The 20,159-nt window shown below is 42.7% G+C and overlaps 1 protein-coding gene across 1 annotated transcript in view; it reads left to right on the forward strand.

The window, feature by feature from the left end:
• Window positions 1-16,262: 16,262 nt before the first annotated feature.
• The window catches only part of LOC117512520 (histone-lysine N-methyltransferase PRDM16-like), a 16,572-nt gene continuing 12,675 nt past the window's right edge, over window positions 16,263-20,159 (forward strand). Inside the window, exon 1 of the mRNA XM_034172625.1 lies at window positions 16,263-16,681. Coding sequence (XP_034028516.1) covers window positions 16,582-16,681 — 100 coding nt within the window. The 5' untranslated portion in view covers window positions 16,263-16,581. The remainder of the gene's footprint in view (window positions 16,682-20,159) is intronic.

The raw sequence follows: 20,159 nt of genomic DNA on the forward strand, positions 1-20,159 counted from the left end.
GTTTCAGTATTGGAAGATGCCACTTGAAATTTACACAGAAATGTGAGTGTCAAATATGTTCTCGAGACCTCAGCTCATGAACTGCCACAAGTTTTTAAAAAATAGAAACTTCTGTTTGTATATTCAGCTTCACATACACTACAGTTGCCAGAATTTAGAGCATTAACAAATTACAGTCATCTTCGAAATCATTGTCATGAGGTAGGCGGAGCGATCATCAGATTTAGTCCACTGACCATGTGGAGTTGCGTGAGGTCCAAGGTTTAGATCTGTCCTGCCCGGTCTTGGGATGTGTCCAAGTTTATATCGGCTCATGAGTGACACAGATCTCCACTGATCCACTAAGACTAAGCCCACAGCTCACACAGGTTTGGCTCCTTCATCCACATCTGATCTGCCTCCCATCCTTCCTCGGTTGAACCTTCTTTCTGTTCCTTCCTTCCGGCCTACATGTATATGTGCCCTTCACTGCAAATACTTCCTTCACTCTTTCTTTCTGCCAGTTTTCCATCGTTCTGAGCCTCTCTCGTGTTGCTTTTACTCTCTGTGGCACGATACTCCTCCCATGCTGAGGCCAGAGCTCTCTATTGTTGGAGGCAGGTTGCCAAGGATACAAGCACAGAGAGGTACAGTCTTAATGTTATAGATAGGAGAGATGAGTAGAAATGAGGGGAGAGGGGCAACAGTCTCTGTGGTCAGTGGACAGCCCGATGACACGCGAATGCTCTCCACAGAACACTGTGTCATGTCCTTCAGCGAGCAGCAGCAGTAGTGATGTCCTCCTGGACTGCTTGTCTATAATGTGGTCTTCACTTCATTTTTATGTCTTCAAAAAGTCAGAAAATGTCAAACCGACAGAAGTGGAAGGATGCAGTTAGATACTGCAGATCTGAATATCAGCTGATTCAGCGAGATGCTTGGACCCAGCATGACACCTGTGGAAACACCTGGTTTGTGTGTACAGATTTACTGAAAAAGATCCAGATTCTAATTTGGATTGGTTTGGAGGAGACCCGAGCAGGTGGTTTTGTAACATTCCATCTGTGTCCGCTTGAAGCTCACATCTGTTGGACATTTGTCCCAGTTCATCCAGCTGTAAGTGGGTACCGACCTCATTTTGGGAGGAAACCTGTGATGGACCATCTCATCCAGGGGGAGTCATGGAATCTCATCCTTCTTCACGCTACAGAAACCACAGTTAAGGAACACCCTGATGGGCCACATTGGCCTGGAATGGATTGCTTAACTCGGTGGAAGACAGAAACATAAAGAGAAACCTATTTTATGTTGTGGATCAGGATGAAGTAAAGCAGTGTGGAAAATTTGGAGGAGGTTCTTCCATTGGGAGAAAGTGAGCTTTTTGAACCCCAATAACTTTTAGGGTTGAGGTGGGCTCAGGACAAAACTTAAGCATACACTGACCAACGTCATGATAAAGCTGTGTGACAAATTTAAAGCTCTGCCATACAAGAAAGAAGTTGGAACAGGAACCTGTTCCTGGAATGGGGGGGGGCTTTTGAGTCCAAGTAATATAGGGTTATAGGATCAAGATGAAATGGACTACAATGCAGTAAGGCTTGTGAAGTATTTCCGATTTCAAATAATACTGCTTGGTTGTTTCCGGTTTGATCGTGCTAATCATGTTTCTACTATTTCAGCACAAGTGTACCAAGGAGAATAATTCAGAACATTTTCACAAACAGAAGAAATACTCAAAGCAATGCTGTGCCCCACTTTGTTTGGCTTCCTTCCAATTTAATGCCTTTCATGGAATAAGTTTTATGGCTTTCTGAACACAATGAAACATATAATTTAGATCCTTTATCAAATTTTCTGTTTGGGGCTTTTGTCATCCTGCAAGTATTGGTCATGTTAACTGTTGGAAACTTGCAGGCAGCGGGTGTACAACGCTGGTATTTTTTGACCAGAAACACTGGAGCAGCATTAAGTAGAACGTGGAAGTGAGTGTGAAAGAAACATGAACACAAACAGCTGGGGGATTAACATTATTTCTGTCTGTATGTTTCCTTTGTAAATCACATTGTTTCAGGAAGTTTCCAGAATCATTTTCCATTGTTGATTCTCAGGCAGTGATCTTCCTTACTGTGCTTTGCTCCGTCTTGTTCTGCCTGATTCTCATTAGAAACTTTTTGGAACAAAAGTAGCTGTTTTGGAAACAGAGTGAAATAATCACCATGCATAGTGATATCGTCTCTTGTTCTGACAAACTGAGACTTTCATTCTCACTTTTTATTCCGCACTCAGCTGCATTACGCCCAGTGGTAAAATATATCGACACTTTCACCAGTTTTACTCTCAGTATAATTGTATTTCTACGCAGCAGTGAGAAAGGCCTCAAGCTGAAGCTGTTAGTTACCTCACATGGTTTATGCAGAACGGAAAACGTATTAGCATGTGTGCACCGCGCAGCATCCCACCCCCGGAGCGCTTGTCATGTTCATCCTCAACTTTGCATCATCCTCACACTCTCACTCCCTGCTCACCCTTCATCTGTGACCCTACACCGGACAGGACCAGGCTTTTGGGCTCATGCCTGTTCGCCGGTGTCGATTCACAGCATCACCTCTCTGCTTCAATCTCTCTGTGCACCAAGCTCTCCCAGTGTTCCGTCCTTCCCCACCCTGCATTCCTTCTCTCTCTCTCATCCCTCTCTCTCTCTCTCGATTCCCTCCTACCTGCCAACTCACTCAGCTCACCCTACCTTTAGCCCACTCTTTATCTCACACTCGACTCGCTCCACGCTCTCCTCCCACTCTCGTATCTCTCCAGCTTTTACTGTGTAGCCTCCCTCTCTTTTCACTTACTTTTTTGTTTCTGATACATCTTCATTTATTTCTCTCTCTTTCCCTGCTGACCCTATTATTTTTATATTCCCCCTACCTCTCCCATCACTCCCCCATTTTCTCCCCTCTCTCTCCCTGCCTCCCACTCCTCTAAGCTGCATTAACTCCCCAGATTACCTTGAGCCTACAATCGTCCATCCCCCATGCACTTACCCTCCTCCTCCCTTCCTTCACCTCGTTCACTCACACGCTCGCCCCCACCGGTCCACTCACCCTCCTGCACCCCCCCCCCCCCCACGTTCACTCACTCACCCACCCACACGCCATCACCCCGCTGTCCACCTCTCACCCTGCTGCTGTGTGCGATCGCCGTACTCCTCTCCTCCCCTCCACCCACACTCTCTCGTTTTCTCCGAGCCCCCAGCAGCACCAAAACCATGACCACACCATCATCCCCAGCTCTCTCTCTCTCTCTCCTTCTCTCTTCCTTGTCCTTTACCACTCTCTTCCCTCTTTCTCTCCCTCCTCCAAAGCCTTCAGGCTCTGCTTGATTTATGCTTGCCCTCCCCATCCACACACACCACCACCCACCGTTCCCTATCTCTCCTGGAGGTTGTGGCCCGGCTAGTCCCTAAAAAAAAAAAAAACAGCATAGAGAAACGATAAGAGAACAAGTGAGGGAGATGGACAAAGAGAGAAGAACAACCTCTTCTACTTTCCATCCTCCCTCCTTTTTAAACCAGCATTTTTTTCATTCCCTTCTCCCACACTGCTTTTTAAATTGCCTCTGATTCTTGAGCTGTTTTAATGCTTCACTCCCCCTTCTCGGCTGAAATTACTTTTTTACCCTTTCAAACTCTGGCATGCTGAGGAAGCACGATCCACCTTCACTCCCCTTTTGTCCACTCAGGACAACACGCTAATGACACAAGAAAATGTGTTGTTTGCAGAAAGGCGAAGGAGTCTTGCATTTTTCTCCGCACGGCACGAGCGGCTTGGGAACGCGTAGCTGTGAAGTTGTGCAGACAGTACAGCAAGCGGGACCACGTGAACAAACGGCTCTTGTATCACCTTGTCCCCGTGCAAGCCCCGGGGTCGGCCCGGCCGTTAACCAGACCGCAGCTTGGAGTCGAGCTCGTTTCAGTCTCACTCACACACTGAAACACAGTCTTTCCTCCTTTGTTTGCACTGCCGCACTCAAACGTGCACACAGCTGCACTTTCTTCTCTGACAGCTCTCTTGTGGTCAGAAAGCCTCAGTAACTCCGAACCACTCTGGACTTTTTCTCTCCATTGTGTTTGGCTACTGTTTCTGGTCAGTCCAACTTTTTATTTGTGTTAATACGCGTGCTTGACCAGAACTGTCAGAAGCCAGGCTGCACGCGTGTCTGCGCGATTAATTGAGTGAGTGGGGAGTTTGCAGCGTGGATCTTTTTTCTGTTTAAAAAAATAAATCCCTGTATTTTTTGAAAAGTAGACACTCTGCCGTGACACTCCCGCACACTACAGTTCTTGGCCTAATTTGGAGGCCTCAAGCACAGTCAGAACAGAAGGTCAGAGGTCAAACTAGGCCAGCTGACCCTTCCCTCCCTTCTCAGGCCTTCTCCTTTCTGTGGCGCTCTCTAATAACAAGACTCCTCTCGTAAAGCACACTAATCAGACGCACAGCGCTGTCTTCAGCCGCCGCATGTGGCGCCGTCTCTGCTGTCCATTATAACTCCCTCAATGCTCGATGATCAATGCAGCATCCCTCAAAAAACATTTGAAGCATAGTTCATCTTTTAGTCCAAGGCAAGTCCAATTTTGCCTTTTTCCCTCATTCAAACCCCCACGTAGCTCGCAGCATTGCTCACACTCACGGGTGCGCGGCATGCACACATACACACACGAACAAAGAGAACCACCATTTCCACATATTTGTCTCTCCTTTTAAAAGGGGGTTTTATTTAGCATAAATGTTGAAGCCAAGGGTGCCTGGCTGCCATGGCAACCAAATTAAACGGAGGATCTCTTCAGAAAGCAGAAATCAAAATTATTCGGACTCTTTTATGAAGGGGAAAATGAAAACTCCATTCTCTCTGCAGAGACCACTGCGCTGCACAGACAGAAGAACGAAAACTATGAAAAAATATATGATAATCATATTTGGGTTTTTTTTTGTTTTTTGCATTTTTGTGGTATTTTATCTGACTGTGCAGTTCAAAGGCATATCCCCTGCACCCTTTGAAATTCCAAGGTTGGCTCACGACATACGTTAGCACTCAGTTTATGTACACAAAGGAATGATGTAACCACGCTGCCTCTAAAACTCCAGATAAACCTATTGCCTCTGAAAGACGCCATAATATGCGTGTCTACAAATCCTCAGAGAAACCCGCCAGTTGTATGATGAAATCCGTAAGCCGCGTGCATGGGATTAGGTGCGACTGTGGTGTGGTAAATGATTTTATCTGTCAGAACAGGATGAGGTTTAAGTAACACCCCATCGACGCAGGCCGTAAAGCCTCACATTAGCGGAGAAGGATTACGTGCGTATTCCGATTATTTGGCACCCAAGCCCGTTTGTGGTCAGCCGAATTGTAATTTCTAATATTCCAGTTTGGGTGGTGTGGGCAAATCCTCAGAACATGTGTGTCAGCAGGACACAGAGAGAAGAGAGAGAAGAGAGAGATCCACTGTTGTGCAAAACAGACTTACTCCATTTTCGTTCCAGTGTGAGGACATCGTGCAGCGATCGCTCTCCATAACTCACAGCTGGTTGAGCTTTTGCATTTTGTGATTGAAGTGTTGTTACTGCACATCTTCAAGGAGGGTGGATATGTTCCATATGTGGACGCACGTGCAGGGGATGCTGGGGACAGTGATCAGGGGTCACTCACTCGTCCAATGAACAGATGAGTGGAGTGAAATGGGGGGTCAGAGGTGACAGTCTTTCTCTCTTTCTTTCTCTCTGTCCTCTGATTCCTCTCTCTTCCATTTGTCTGGCTCTCCTCCTCCATAGATGTGTGTTTGTTGTTGTCCAACAGCGGATCTATGTTATTGATTGACTCTTGTAGCGGCTGCGCTGCCCGCTGAAGGAGGGGGCAGAGCTCTAATGAATTCCTGCACCTCGTGCCCCTTTGCACCAACCCCTACACCCCCTCTTTAATTAACTTTGTGGGCGTTTGTGTGGGGGTGTGCTGAGATTCAGGCGCACGTTTTGTGTGCCATCTTCTCCGCTTCCTCCGGAGCTCAACACCGCTGTACTCTCTCTGCCCTCCCTTTTTTTCCTTTACTTACTCTCCATGCGTGCTTCCTCTCTTCCTTCACTTATCCTCCATCTCCTCTTCTTATTCCTTCCTTTGTGTGTCCTGGTAGTTTGATGGTCACTCCCTGCGTGTCACTCTTATCTGTTGCACCTCGTCCCTCTTTATGTCCGTCCTCCATATCTCACTCGCATCGCTACACCTTTCAGATCTATGTTGTACGTGCAACTGCGCATACAAAACGTATGTGCATCCATCTGATCTGTGACATTTATCTATACCGAGCATGAGAAATGAGTGATGGTAGTGGGAGTGTGTGCGAGATCGGCGTTGACCCAGTAGGTTGCGAAGAGTCTGGATACCCATCGGTATTCCAGACGTAGACGCAAACTACCGTCTCTGTCACCTTGACTGTCCTGCAGCAGACGAGCACGGGGGCTGCACAGCAACGTTTAACGCTACCTGACTGTAGTTACAATGAACAATAGGCCTATTTTCCTCTCTCTCTCTCTTCCACTCATTTCCTTACTCCTCTTTTTCCTTTGCTTTCTTACTCTTTTCCTGTCCTCCATGCCCTCACATCACCCCTGTTTGTCTCATTTTGTTTAATTCTCATTAGATTTCTGGTTTTCTCAAAGAGTAAATTCATGTATTAGGATGTCAGGAGGTTTCAATCAATCAATCAATTTTTTTATATAGCGCCAAATCACAACAAACAGTTGCCCCAAGGCGCTTTATATTGTAAGGCAAGGCCATACAATAATTATGTAAAACCCCAACGGTCAAAACGACCCCCTGTGAGCAAGCACTTGGCTACAGTGGGAAGGAAAAACTCCCTTTAACAGGAAGAAACCTCCAGCAGAACCAGGCTCAGGGAGGGGCAGTCTCTGCTGGGACTGGTTGGGGCTGAGGGAGAGAACCAGGAAAAGACATGCTGTGGAGGGGAGCAGAGATCGATCACTAATGATTAAATGCAGAGTGGTGCATACAGAGCAAAAAGAGAAAGAAACAGTGCATCATGGGAACCCCCCCCAGCAGTCTACGTCTATAGCAGCATAACTAAGGGATGGTTCAGGGTCACCTGATCCAGCCCTAACTATAAGCTTTAGCAAAAAGGAAAGTTTTAAGCCTAATCTTAAAAGTAGAGAGGGTGTCTGTCTCCCTGATCTGAATTGGGAGCTGGTTCCACAGGAGAGGAGCCTGAAAGCTGAAGGCTCTGCCTCCCATTCTACTCTTACAAACCCTAGGAACTACAAGTAAGCCTGCAGTCTGAGAGCGAAGCGCTCTATTGGGGTGATATGGTACTACGAGGTCCCTAAGATAAGATGGGACCTGCTTATTCAAAACCTTATAAGTAAGAAGAAGAATTTTAAATTCTATTCTAGGATTAACAGGAAGCCAATGAAGAGAGGCCAATATGGGTGAGATATGCTCTCTCCTTCTAGTCCCCGTCAGTACTCTAGCTGCAGCATTTTGAATTAACTGAAGGCTTTTTAGGGAACTTTTAGGACAACCTGATAATGAAATACAATAGTCCAGCCTAGAGGAAATAAATGCATGAATTAGTTTTTCAGCATCACTCTGAGACAAGACCTTTCTGATTTTAGAGATATTGCGTAAATGCAAAAAAGCAGTCCTACATATTTGTTTAATATGCGCTTTGAATGACATATCCTGATCAAAAATGACTCCAAGATTTCTCACAGTATTACTAGAGGTCAGGGTAATGCCATCCAGAGTAAGGATCTGGTTAGACACCATGTTTCTAAGATTTGTGGGGCCAAGTACAATAACTTCAGTTTTATCTGAGTTTAAAAGCAGGAAATTAGAGGTCATCCATGTCTTTATGTCTGTAAGACAATCCTGCAGTTTAGCTAATTGGTGTGTGTCCTCTGGCTTCATGGATAGATAAAGCTGGGTATCATCTGCGTAACAATGAAAATTTAAGCAATACCGTTTAATAATACTACCAAAGGGAAGCATGTATAAAGTGAATAAAATTGGTCCTAGCACAGAACCTTGTGGAACTCCATAATTAACTTTAGTCTGTGAAGAAGATTCCCCATTTACATGAACAAATTGTAATCTATTAGATAAATATGATTCAAACCACCGCAGCGCAGTGCCTTTAATACCTATGGCATGCTCTAATCTCTGTAATAAAATTTTATGGTCAACAGTATCAAAAGCAGCACTGAGGTCTAACAGAACAAGCACAGAGATGAGTCCACTGTCCGAGGCCATAAGAAGATCATTTGTAACCTTCACTAATGCTGTTTCTGTACTATGATGAATTCTAAAACCTGACTGAAACTCTTCAAATAGACCATTCCTCTGCAGATGATCAGTTAGCTGTTTTACAACTACCCTTTCAAGAATTTTTGAGAGAAAAGGAAGGTTGGAGATTGGCCTATAATTAGCTAAGATAGCTGGGTCAAGTGATGGCTTTTTAAGTAATGGTTTAATTACTGCCACCTTAAAAGCCTGTGGTACATAGCCAACTAACAAAGATAGATTGATCATATTTAAGATCGAAGCATTAAATAATGGTAGGGCTTCCTTGAGCAGCCTGGTAGGAATGGGGTCTAATAACATGTTGATGGTTTGGATGAAGTAACTAATGAAAATAACTCAGACAGAACAATCGGAGAGAAAGAGTCTAACCAAATACCGGCATCACTGAAAGCAGCCAAAGATAACGATACGTCTTTGGGATGGTTATGAGTCATTTTTTCTCTAATAGTTAAAATTTTGTTAGCAAAGAAAGTCATGAAGTCATTACTAGTTAAAGTTAATGGAATACTCAGCTCAATAGAGCTCTGACTCTTTGTCAGCCTGGCTACAGTGCTGAAAAGAAACCTGGGGTTGTTCTTATTTTCTTCAATTAGTGATGAGTAGAAAGATGTCCTAGCTTTACGGAGGGCTTTTTTATAGAGCAACAGACTCTTTTTCCAGGCTAAGTGAAGATCTTCTAAATTAGTGAGACGCCATTTCCTCTCCAACGTACGGGTTATCTGGTTTAAGCTACGAGTTTGTGAGTTATACCACGGAGTCAGGCACTTCTGATTTAAAGCTCTCTTTTTCAGAGGAGCTACAGCATCCAAAGTTGTCTTCAATGAGGATGTAAAACTATTGACGAGATACTCTATCTCACTTACAGAGTTTAGGTAGCTACTCTGCACTGTGTTGGTATATGGCATTAGAGAACATAAAGAAGGAATTATATCCTTAAACCTAGTTACAGCGCTTGCTGAAAGACTTCTAGTGTAATGAAACTTATTCCCCACTGCTGGGTAGTCCATCAGAGTAAATGTAAATGTTATTAAGAAATGATCAGACAGAAGTGAGTTTTCAGGGAATACTGTTAAGTCTTCTATTTCCATACCATAAGTCAGAACAAGATCTAAGATATGATTAAAGTGGTGGGTGGACTCATTTACTTTTTGAGCAAAGCCAATAGAGTCTAATAATAGATTAAATGCAGTGTTGAGGCTGTCATTCTCAGCATCTGTGTGGATGTTAAAATCGCCCACTATAATTATCTTATCTGAGCTAAGCACTAAGTCAGACAAAAGGTCTGAAAATTCACAGAGAAACTCACAGTAACGACCAGGTGGACGATAGATAATAACAAATAAAACTGGTTTTTGGGACTTCCAATTTGATGGACAAGACTAAGAGTCAAGCTTTCAAATGAATTAAAGCTCTGTCTGGGTTTTTGATTAATTAATAAGCTGGAATGGAAGATTGCTGCTAATCCTCCACCTCGGCCCGTGCTACGAGCATTCTGACAGTTAGTGTGACTCGGGGGTGTTGACTCATTTAAACTAACATATTCATCCTGCTGTAACCAGGTTTCTGTTAGGCAGAATAAATCAATATGTTGATCAATTATTATATAATTTACCAACAGGGACTTAGAAGAGAGAGACCTAATGTTTAATAGACCACATTTAACTGTTTTAGTCTGTGGTGCAGTTGAAGGTGCTATATTATTTTTTCTTTTTGAATTTTTATGCTTAAATAGATTTTTGCTGGTTATTGGTAGTCTGGGAGCAGGCACCGTCTCTACGGGGATGGGGTAATGAGGGGATGGCAGGGGGAGAGAAGCTGCAGAGAGGTGTGTAAGACTACAACTCTGCTTCCTGGTCCCAACCCTGGATAGTCACGGTTTGGAGGATTTAAGAAAATTGGTCAGATTTCTAGAAATGAGAGCTGCTCCATCCAAAGTGGGATGGATGCCATCTCTCCTAACAAGACCAGGTTTTCCCCAGAAGCTTTGCCAATTATCTATGAAGCCCACCTCATTTTTTGGATTTGGAGGTTTCAGTCCAGAACAGTCACACATAATTATGCAAACTCTTTCCTAAAGGCAGCTAGCATTAGTTTTCTTATGTTTGTATGTGCTCATATGTGCACATTTGTTTAAAGGGGATAGAGAATCAAAATCATCTTTTTCATGTTTTTGGTGTTAGTTCAGAATCTCCCCGCTGTGGGGAAAACACACGAAGTGCCGGCAAGTTTCAGAACCTCTGTTTCAAGTATTTCTCCTTTTTTGAATTGCCCCTAGAAAACAGGCCAATCCGTTTTTGAGAGAAAAGTTACGTCACTTTTTCACCAATAGCCCCCCCACACACACACCCACCCCCTTTCACACACGCCCCTTCGAAATTAATTATTCATAAGGTTGTGCCCACCCATTCCTTACACTGGAAGAGGAGCAATGTCGAGCTACAGGTGTGCCTTCCCAGGCTGTTTTAGCAGACTACGATCTTTACATATTCTTCCCACGAAAAGCAGTGTACGCAATCAATGGCTTTTATTCATTTTTAACCGCATCCCCAGGACATACAACCGCCGACTATTTCGTTGCTCTGCGCATTTCACGGAGGACTGTTTCACAAACCTTGCACAATTTCGAGCTGGCTTCAGTCGGCATTTAATGCTCAGTAGAGGGTCAGTTCCGACTTTGCGACAAAATCAACCCCAGCAATCAGTACAGCCTGTGAGTATCACATTTTCTTTTGTTTTAAATATTTATTTCGGATCGTTTTTTTTATTATTATCATTATTATATTGTGACTGGAGTTTATGTCACAGTCAGCCTCTGGCTGACTTCATGTTGGTGGGCGAGGAACAAGATTTATCACTCAACAGCAATGTTGAAACGTGATCTGTTAAATAAGTTAGTGAAGATTACTGTCGTCTCATTTTCGCTACAACGCGCTCAACTTTTGTTCAGAATCAGCTTCTTATCACTGGTAACGACGCGGATTTCCTCTCACTCAAACCCGCAGCTTCACAGCGCTTTAAACCGTCGTCCACAGACTTCAATAGCGAGACAAGTGCAGCAAAACGAGACGAGTCATTGGATAAATGCTGGGCTTTGTCCCGCCCATCGGAGGCTCTGCGTCTCTGGGGGTCTATGGGGCAGTGGGCTGGCCTCGGCTGGCCCGGACGCCCAGCTTCTGCATGATGATTGGATGGTCTGTCTGAGGCTGAATCCATTTTTGATTGACAGCGAAATGAGTGAATCAGCGATCATTTTCATTCTGTTCTGAGTTGAACCGGAGACTTTCCTAATCCTCTTAGCGGCATTTTCAGTGAGAGCAAGGGCAGCCAATCAAACAACGGCAACCGATCAGCGCCAATGCCTACGTGCATTTCATAATGAGGTTGCCAAATAAGCTCCGAAACGACGCCATTAAAAGCAAACGAGGCATTCTAAACCCAGCATAGTAACATAGCTGTTTCAGAGAGCCTTTTAGGAAGGTTCTGAGCCATTACAGACCCAACCAATTTTTTTTGGGCTACATATCACATCACAGAACAAGGATTAATGCCCCATTCAACCTCTCTCTATCACCTTTAAGGTGTAGGCAATTCTTTCAAAGTCTCTCAGGCAGTGATGAGCACACAGTGTAGTTTTGGTCTGGTCTTGGCAGATAAATGTCATTCATAAGCCCATAGAAGTGCGTTTGCACTGCCCATATTTGTGTGTATGTTGTGGCGGTGGCGATCTGACAGTCATGTAGATCTACAGTGTAACTTCCAGCAACGTGTCTCCCGCTGACAGCTCTTCTGCACACTCTGATGCTTAAACACACGCAGTCCCAAAGCACACACTGTGTCTCTTTATGATCCTTCTGTACTTTGTTGACTGGTGGTGATGAGGTGCGTTTGGGAGTTGAGGAGAGAGAGAGAGATGAATCACAGCGGTGACGTGTTGGTAGACGTTGCTGAAAACACACGGTTGAAACGATGACTCGGCTGAGAGGTTTGAAAGAATAGGTTTGATACGGTGGTTTTTGTGTTTTCACTCAAGCTGTTTCCACTGTCAGGTTAAATCGACTCACATCGACAAACTGTCGACTTTTTAAGTGTTGTAAAATCGACCTTGTGTTTAGCTTGACCACTGTTCCTATTTTATCCAGCAGTGATTTGAAAGCGATTGAGAAATCCAAAGATGATAGGGTTTGTTTGTTTGTTTGTTTTTTCTTTGGTGACTTCTCCAACTCTGAGAAAATGTATTCTGGCTTCCAGTTGGTATCTGAAGTACTGAATAAAAACATTCACGTTCACTGTGTCTGATGACCGTTTGCAATCACACACTAGTTTTTGCAGAGTAAAATAGATGCCTCACATCTGATCCCTCCTCAAATAGTGTCAAATATATTCTTGTAGTGTTAACTCAAGCTCTTGAACTGTAATAGAGTCATGGAGTTGATTTAACACTACAAATGTCCCAGCAGTCTATTTTACGCTAAAAAAATTACGTGCATCTTTCTTAAAAATGAACTTTTATTGAGCTTTAACTGCAGAAAATTGTCTTTCTAAATATAGCCTGTGCAGTATTTTAAAATGAGAAGATACCTTTTAAGGTTTGAACAATCCTGTGGATCTCCAAATGACATCTGTTTTGTGCTGAAAGAAAAGAATCCTTGATTATGGTTGAAAGCTTTAACGCTCAAACACCCATCAACACAGAAATAGCACAAAGCAGATGACGTGAAATCATCTCAACCATTTTTAACCCTGTAGAACTGGAGGAGCTCACAGGCACTCCCGACACCCTGTATGTCACGTTTGCACATTTGCGACATGTATCATTACCATGATACTGTATTTTCCAGAGTATAACCTGCACTGGCGTATAAGTCGCATTAGTCTAAAAATGCCTCTTTAAGAGAAAAAAAGTATATACGTCGCACCGGCATATAAGTCACATTTATCACTTCATGCAAGAAGTGGCCAAATGGATTAAGTCACTATATTATTCATTTATAAGGAGCACAGCTAACAAGCTAATTAATGTTACTATTGGGGCACAAAATGCGAGCAAACTCCTTCTTTCAGTAACTGAACAGACGATCATATGTGAGGTGAAGGTACAACATAATTTAAACTCCTTTTTTACTACATTTATAAAACTCACAATTAATCTTCTTCTTGTTTAAAGACCTGTCCTTCTAATTCCAAACAAGAGCAATCCGAGATTTCTGACGTCCGCCAATCCGGATCCAGATCACCTTCAAAATTCAGCGGAGTCTTCCATGCCCAAATATCTATCTGTGGTGCAAATTTGGTGAGAATCTGTGAAGTAATTTTTTTTTTATGTAATCTTTCAAAGCCTATATAAAGTGAAATCTTGATCCTGAATCCGGATTCCGATCACCTCTAAAAATTTAATGGATTCATCCATGGTTTAATATTGATCTGTGGTGAAAATTTTGTCAAAATCCGTGCAGAGGTTTTGATGTAATCCTGCTAACAGACAGACAAACAAATACACACAGATGATTTTATTACATCCTTGGTGGACATAATAAGTCCAAATAAGGTTTCTTCCAAATAGAGGGAAAAAACCTCCATCTTCATTCATGGGCGACACGGTGGATTAGTGGTTAGCACTCTTGCCTCACAGCGAGAATGTCATGGGATCAATTCCCACCTGTGGCCTTTCTGTGTAGAGTTTGCATGGTCTTCCCGTGTTTACGTTGTTTTCCTCTGGGTGCTCCGGCTTTCACATTTAAAGACATGCAAGTTAGGTGAATATGAAACTTTATAATTGCCCAGATCTCCCTTCCAAAAGACATCTTGATCTCAATGGGATGAACCTGGTTAAATAAAGATTAGATTAAAAAAGTGTGGTTTTCCAGTAAAGAACATGTTATGGTATTTATTTAAAGAACTTTTCTTTCCCTCTTTCTTTTGTGATCTTATTCCGGTGGTTCTGAGGTCCCCTTCCAGAAGCAAAGCGTCTTCGGACAGATTTGCGCCACATTATAACTTTGGGTGAGACCGGGGCTAATAAGCCCACGCTGCAGCGGTGGTGGGAGCAGTCGCTCAATCAGCTGTTTTGGACTTTTCTGCTTAACTCTTGTGGTCTAAGTAGTTGCTTGTGCACGGCAATGGCCACACCCCAGTAAACTCCATTGGCTTGCAGGTAGGTCAGGCTAGCACACAGACTGTGATAGTTTGCGTGAAGATGGGAAAATTCCAGAAGATGAGACAATGACTTCAGTATCCTTCCCCCTAAAAATTAAAAATTTAAATTTTGTATGGCTGTTTTTTTTTTTTTTTTTTCTTTCTTGAAAAAAGTACTTAGAAGTATTGAAACCAAATTTGGTGCTTGTATCATCAACTGGGGGGGATGAGGTCTGTGGAAAATTGTGTGAATTTGATGTTTTTGTGCTGAATTTGGTTGGGGCCAAAACAGACACCATATACATTTTGTAACCAAATGTACACAATAGTGGTTTGGCTCATTTTTTTTTTCAGTAATTCCAGATCTTTCTCTGGTTCGACTTCACATATTTAGCACATGGAAAACGTTGTTCCAAATAAACTGGCTTGTGTTCCTTAAATAACCATTAAAAAGTGTAACTTCCACTACAATCCTTTGTGTACTGAAACCTTTTCATTTAATCAATGCTCAACTTGAGAATGTCTATCTAAAGTTAATATCAACTAATTTTCCAGAAATCTTAAAAAGTGCAAACCAAATCAATCATGTATCATGTGTGCAAGAGTAGAACGTCTTTACTTTCGGGTATATAATTGAGACAGAAATTGCAGAAACTGCTGTAGGTCATAAAGGATTAATAAATCAAAATAGGATGATATCAGACCCTTAGCATGGTGTTATCTTACTGTCTGAAAGCTGTCACATTGTACTGTTGTTGAGTATTGCAAAAGTGTGATGTTAATAATTACAGAACACAAATAAGGTAAAGAAAAAAAATGTTGTAAATTACTGACTGGAGTCCCACGATGATGAGACCCACCTGCTCTCAGCTCCAATGCTAACACAAGAACTGGTGCAAGGTGTTCAATAATTTGTTTGCCATTGTTGATTATGTTCCTTGAGTTTATGACTTAATTTCCTTTTTTTGTCAAACAATCCATCTACCTATAGTTACAAATCTTCTTCAAACTTGATGATGCAGAAGCAGCAGTGCTATTGTATGTATTCTCCATTTTTAGATCATGAAGGCTTTTGTTGACCTTTACAATAAGTAGCATGTTGGCAAAGCAAGCAAGTCTAAACATCAGGTCTCTAAGCGAAGTTGGAAAGTGGGCAGACTTGGACATGGGTGATTCTTTAACTACGGGCACTATTGGCCTTGTAAATGTAATTTCCACCACACCATTGCCTTACAATATAAAGCGCCTTGGGGCAACTGTTTGTTGTGATTTGGCGCTATATACATGTGCTCTGATGTCACTGTTTATCTCCATAGAAACTACCCAAACAATCTTTCATACAAACTGTTTAAAGGGACATTACAGTGTTGTGGTGGAAATTACGGCAATAGTGTGGGACAACTACATTTTGTTTTAAAAAATCACAACAGTTGTATGACATTGAATACCCCAGTTATGTTTTGATTATTTTACTGATATTTTATTCAGAGATATTTTAAAACATTAGAAAAAATGTTTTTTTTAACCATTCATTTTTATCATTGAAGATCAAAAGTCTGGGTGTGGGACAAGCACAAATCGGCAATATTTGCATATAATGATGCTGAAAAAAGGTGAAAAAGTCATCATAGACTACTAGAACAAATTTCTTAAAACACTTTCATTGTAAAGATAACTATAAAAGTGTGAAATTTCCCCTTTTTTCTGTTTTTCATACAGTATGATCAAAGGACATAATAAGTGCCCGTAGTCTAAGAATCACCCACATATACATTAGAGGAACATGTCAAACTGAGATGAAAGTGCTGTGTCTGAAATAGTAGGTGTTTGACCGCTAACTTAGATTGCGGTCTTTATTAAACCCTGACACTGTTGGTCTGTAACAGCAGCAGAAGGACCTCACCCATCTTCTGTTTCTATTCAGGAGCCGACGTGGCTGAACCCAACAGCTCAGACAGCCGCGGCGAACGCCTTGACTTCTTCCTCAAACAGGAAGAAGCTCTCGCCACAGAGACTGGCTTTCTGGGTCCCAATGATTCGGAAGAGCCTGGGGGAGGAGCCGGGGGTGGAACGATCTCATCGGTAGCCAATCTGAAGGCGGCACTGATGAGTAAGAACAGCCTGCTGTCATTGCGGGCTGAGATGATGGGAGATGATAACCCCTTGCTGTACGAGTACCTACCTAAAGGAGGACACTCCCTGTCGTGTAAGTCTCTGTTTACTAACACTTTACTCACCCTGATTGTTACACACACACACACACACACCTCATTATAATTCTCAACTCAGAAATACACAAAAACAACTTCAAATCTACTCCTGTGCTTTTGAGTACCTGCTCATCTGTGTGTCTGTGAGACATAAAACATACAGGCTTGACCGCTGTTGACTCGAGTGTCCTCTGCCGTAGTTTTTCCCTGATCACTTACCTTATTTAGAGAACTCTGAATGCATGCAATTTGCTACTTGAGTGAGCAACAGGCTTGTATAGAAATGTCAGCAATGACTATTGAGAGGTTTTATTGGATGGGTGGGAGGGTGGGTTTGTTGGGGGGGGTTGCACATCATTGTTGTGAGAAAATTTGGTTTTATTCTATGGAGTTATTGTGCGTAGAAGTGGTTGAAAAGGGCACAACAGCAACTGCAAAGATTCTGTGTCCTGAACGACAAACCACACACAAACCTTTGCGACATCAGGCTATTAACCTGAAGAAGAAAAAATAAACAACTTTATCAAAAAAGAGAGATTTTTGATCACGTTAGACAAGAATTACACCAAATGTTTTGGATATATTTGAAAATAAATTAAACCTACTGTTTGTGGGAGGAGTTTTAAAATCTTTTTTTCCTTATTTGAAGAAGTCCTACATAGGCCCTGAGGCCCATCGGTGCCTATCTCCAGACTGTGACGTGAAACAGATGACAGTCGACAACTCCCCTGGATGGGGCACCAGTCCAACACAGGTTACGGTCTTGTCCAGGAACACAGACAGGTAGCGTCCACATGAGTCAAACCCAGGGACACAGCCCAGCTATTTATCCCCCAAGCTACCTGCCCTACTTCCTTATATGAATGGTTTAATATTTAAGCAGCTGTATATCTTTGAAACAAATGACTGTCATGAACTTGTAGTTGTTTCTAAACAAACAGTAAGGTCAGTAAGGTCTTGTTCTGAGGTTCACATACATGCATCCCGGAAGTAATCAAGATAAACTTGGTATGTGAAGATCACGGTTGTTGACAAATGTGATCTCACGCACAGTTTGTACGACGTGATGTGAACAACTGTAACATCACCATAGACACTGCAGCATGGCAGGAAATCCTCCCTGGCATGGACAACAACTTCACGGACTCCACAGAAATGTAAGGGATTGCCAAACTATGTCAACGATAGCAACAGGAAAAAAAAAAAGAAAATTTTATACAGCCACAGCAAGACCCTGATTACCACCGTAAGGTTGTTTTTTTTTTGTTTTTTTTTCAAGGTAGGGACAAAGTTCCAAACTGTGATGTTCTGAGATGCATGTCCATGACAGTTAGAAGGGAAATTAAAAGATCAGTAAACATCCTTATTGGAGCTGAATTTGTCCCAGTGTGCTGTCAGTTTTTCCCCCTTCACGATCAGTAAGGGCATTAAACTGTGCAAGCGTGTATTTGCTTGTTTTTTTTGTTTGTTTTTTTTTTGAGTGCGTGGGCACATTTGTGTGCGTGACTTGTGCGTTTGTGTTGCTTTGCTTTTACTGGCTCATAATTGGATCTTTTGTCCTGAGTTCTGCCCGTCTTTGTGCGAGGAAGAAAAGCAAAGGAAGGGTACAACTCTGAGTCTCGTCATTCCTTTAGAGCCGAGCCCCACTCACCTACAAAATAAAAGATAGGGCCAAGACTGAATAGACCGTGGCACACATTCACAGTGGCACATAACTCCTGTGCGCCCGCACACGCACATCACATCGCATCACCCCTTTTGTATAAGTGTTAAGTGTGTGGGATTGAAATGTTTCTGTTGGCTTGAGGAGGAGAATCAGATGCTGTCACGGCGCAGAGAGAGACACACACTTTACAGACACTCAGCCTTGACGGTATGAAAGGAGGAATTTGATTATTCAGAGAATGTTAATCTTTTGTTCGCTGCTCATAAAAAGAGGTGCTCTGTGAGTCTTATAGCTGTATTTAAGTTGTCACCAAAGAAACCTTTGGGAGTTTTCTGGTTAGCCAGGCGCTATTTTGAACTCCGCACACAATGGGTTTGGGGAAACGGGCTTGAAGGGTTTGCCAGCAACCCCCTTATGGGTTTCTCCCTGTGTCTAAATGAGGACAAAAAGTAAACAAACACTGTACCTCAGATTACTGGGCGGGCAATAAGTCTGCCTGCTTTGACAGATCACTGCTCCCTCCCTCCATTCAGTCCACTTTCCCCTCCACCACTTCTCCTTCACCCCTGCATGCTTAACATCCTTCCTGTCCTTTTTTACCTCCCGTTCCACCCCATCCTCCCCCTCACTTCCCTCCCTCCCCCCTTACTTCTCCTTCACCCCTCCTTAACACTAATCCCTCACACTCTCCCTCCTCCTCTGGCCAGCTCCTGCAGTTTCTCCTTATTTATCTCACTCCTGTCTCTTTCCTATTCTTTTACTTCAGCTCTGGAACATCAAAGTATGTTGGTTTTAAAATCTAGGGAAAATATTGATCTACACCGAGGAGGTAGAGCAAGGTCACCTGGTCCATGTCAGCAGAGACCGGTGCAGGTATTATTCCGTCGGGCTCATATCGCTCTGCCTCGTCTTTTTTTTTTTGTGTAATTGAGTGATTAACGAAACATTTTCCACAAGACGCAAACATCCTCAAACATTCCACCCCTACGGGCAGATCTGGCTCACAAGAGGGTTTGATAAGGACCTTCTCGTGTTTTTAATTTTACCCTTTTCATATTCAAGCCCAGTCTTTTATTTTTGAGGAACCCTTCAGTTTTCTGGCAAGGTTGCAAGATTAAAAATGTGATTTTTGTTTCACATTTAACATTTAGCAAACTAGCCAGCTGTGGAACCTGTCAACATAAACACATTTAAGGTGAACAACACTTAGCAATTGTCAAGTAGCACACAGAAAGAACTTTTTGTTTAACCCCCTCCCCAGGAGAACAAGTTTGTCACTGACCCCCATGTTAACATCTAACATTATACTACGGAATAGATTTGTTGCATTTTTATGTACTGAGAGTGTGTGTGTGTGTGTGTGTGTGTGTGTGTGTGCGCGCAAAAATTCTGCTAGAAAATCATTTAGATCTTAAACATTATTTCACACTTTTTTGAACATATCCTGCTCACTCTGTGAGACTTGTCAAATGAGCAACAGGTGCAGAAGCAGGTTCTTCTTGCTTGGAGACCTAAAAATGTTTTTTGGAAAGGGGGGAGTGTATGCATTACTTCAGAGATTACGGGTCATTTTTCACAGCAAATTGTAATATCTCTTTTTAAAGCATGTGTGCTACTCTTCAACCGAGCACAAAGTGTGTTGCCTTATGTTGCCTGGTGACAGACAAAACACTCAGGTATGTTGTCTGTCACCAGGAAGATCAACAAGAACACCTCAAGTGCATCACTGTTGTTGTATAACGTTGTCTGACTGTTGCGTTGTATAACAAACGCAACAGTCAGATACACCTTACATAAACAGGTTCACA

Source organism: Thalassophryne amazonica, chromosome 6 (assembly GCF_902500255.1).
Source record: "Thalassophryne amazonica chromosome 6, fThaAma1.1, whole genome shotgun sequence".
Lineage (NCBI taxonomy): Eukaryota > Metazoa > Chordata > Actinopteri > Batrachoidiformes > Batrachoididae > Thalassophryne > Thalassophryne amazonica.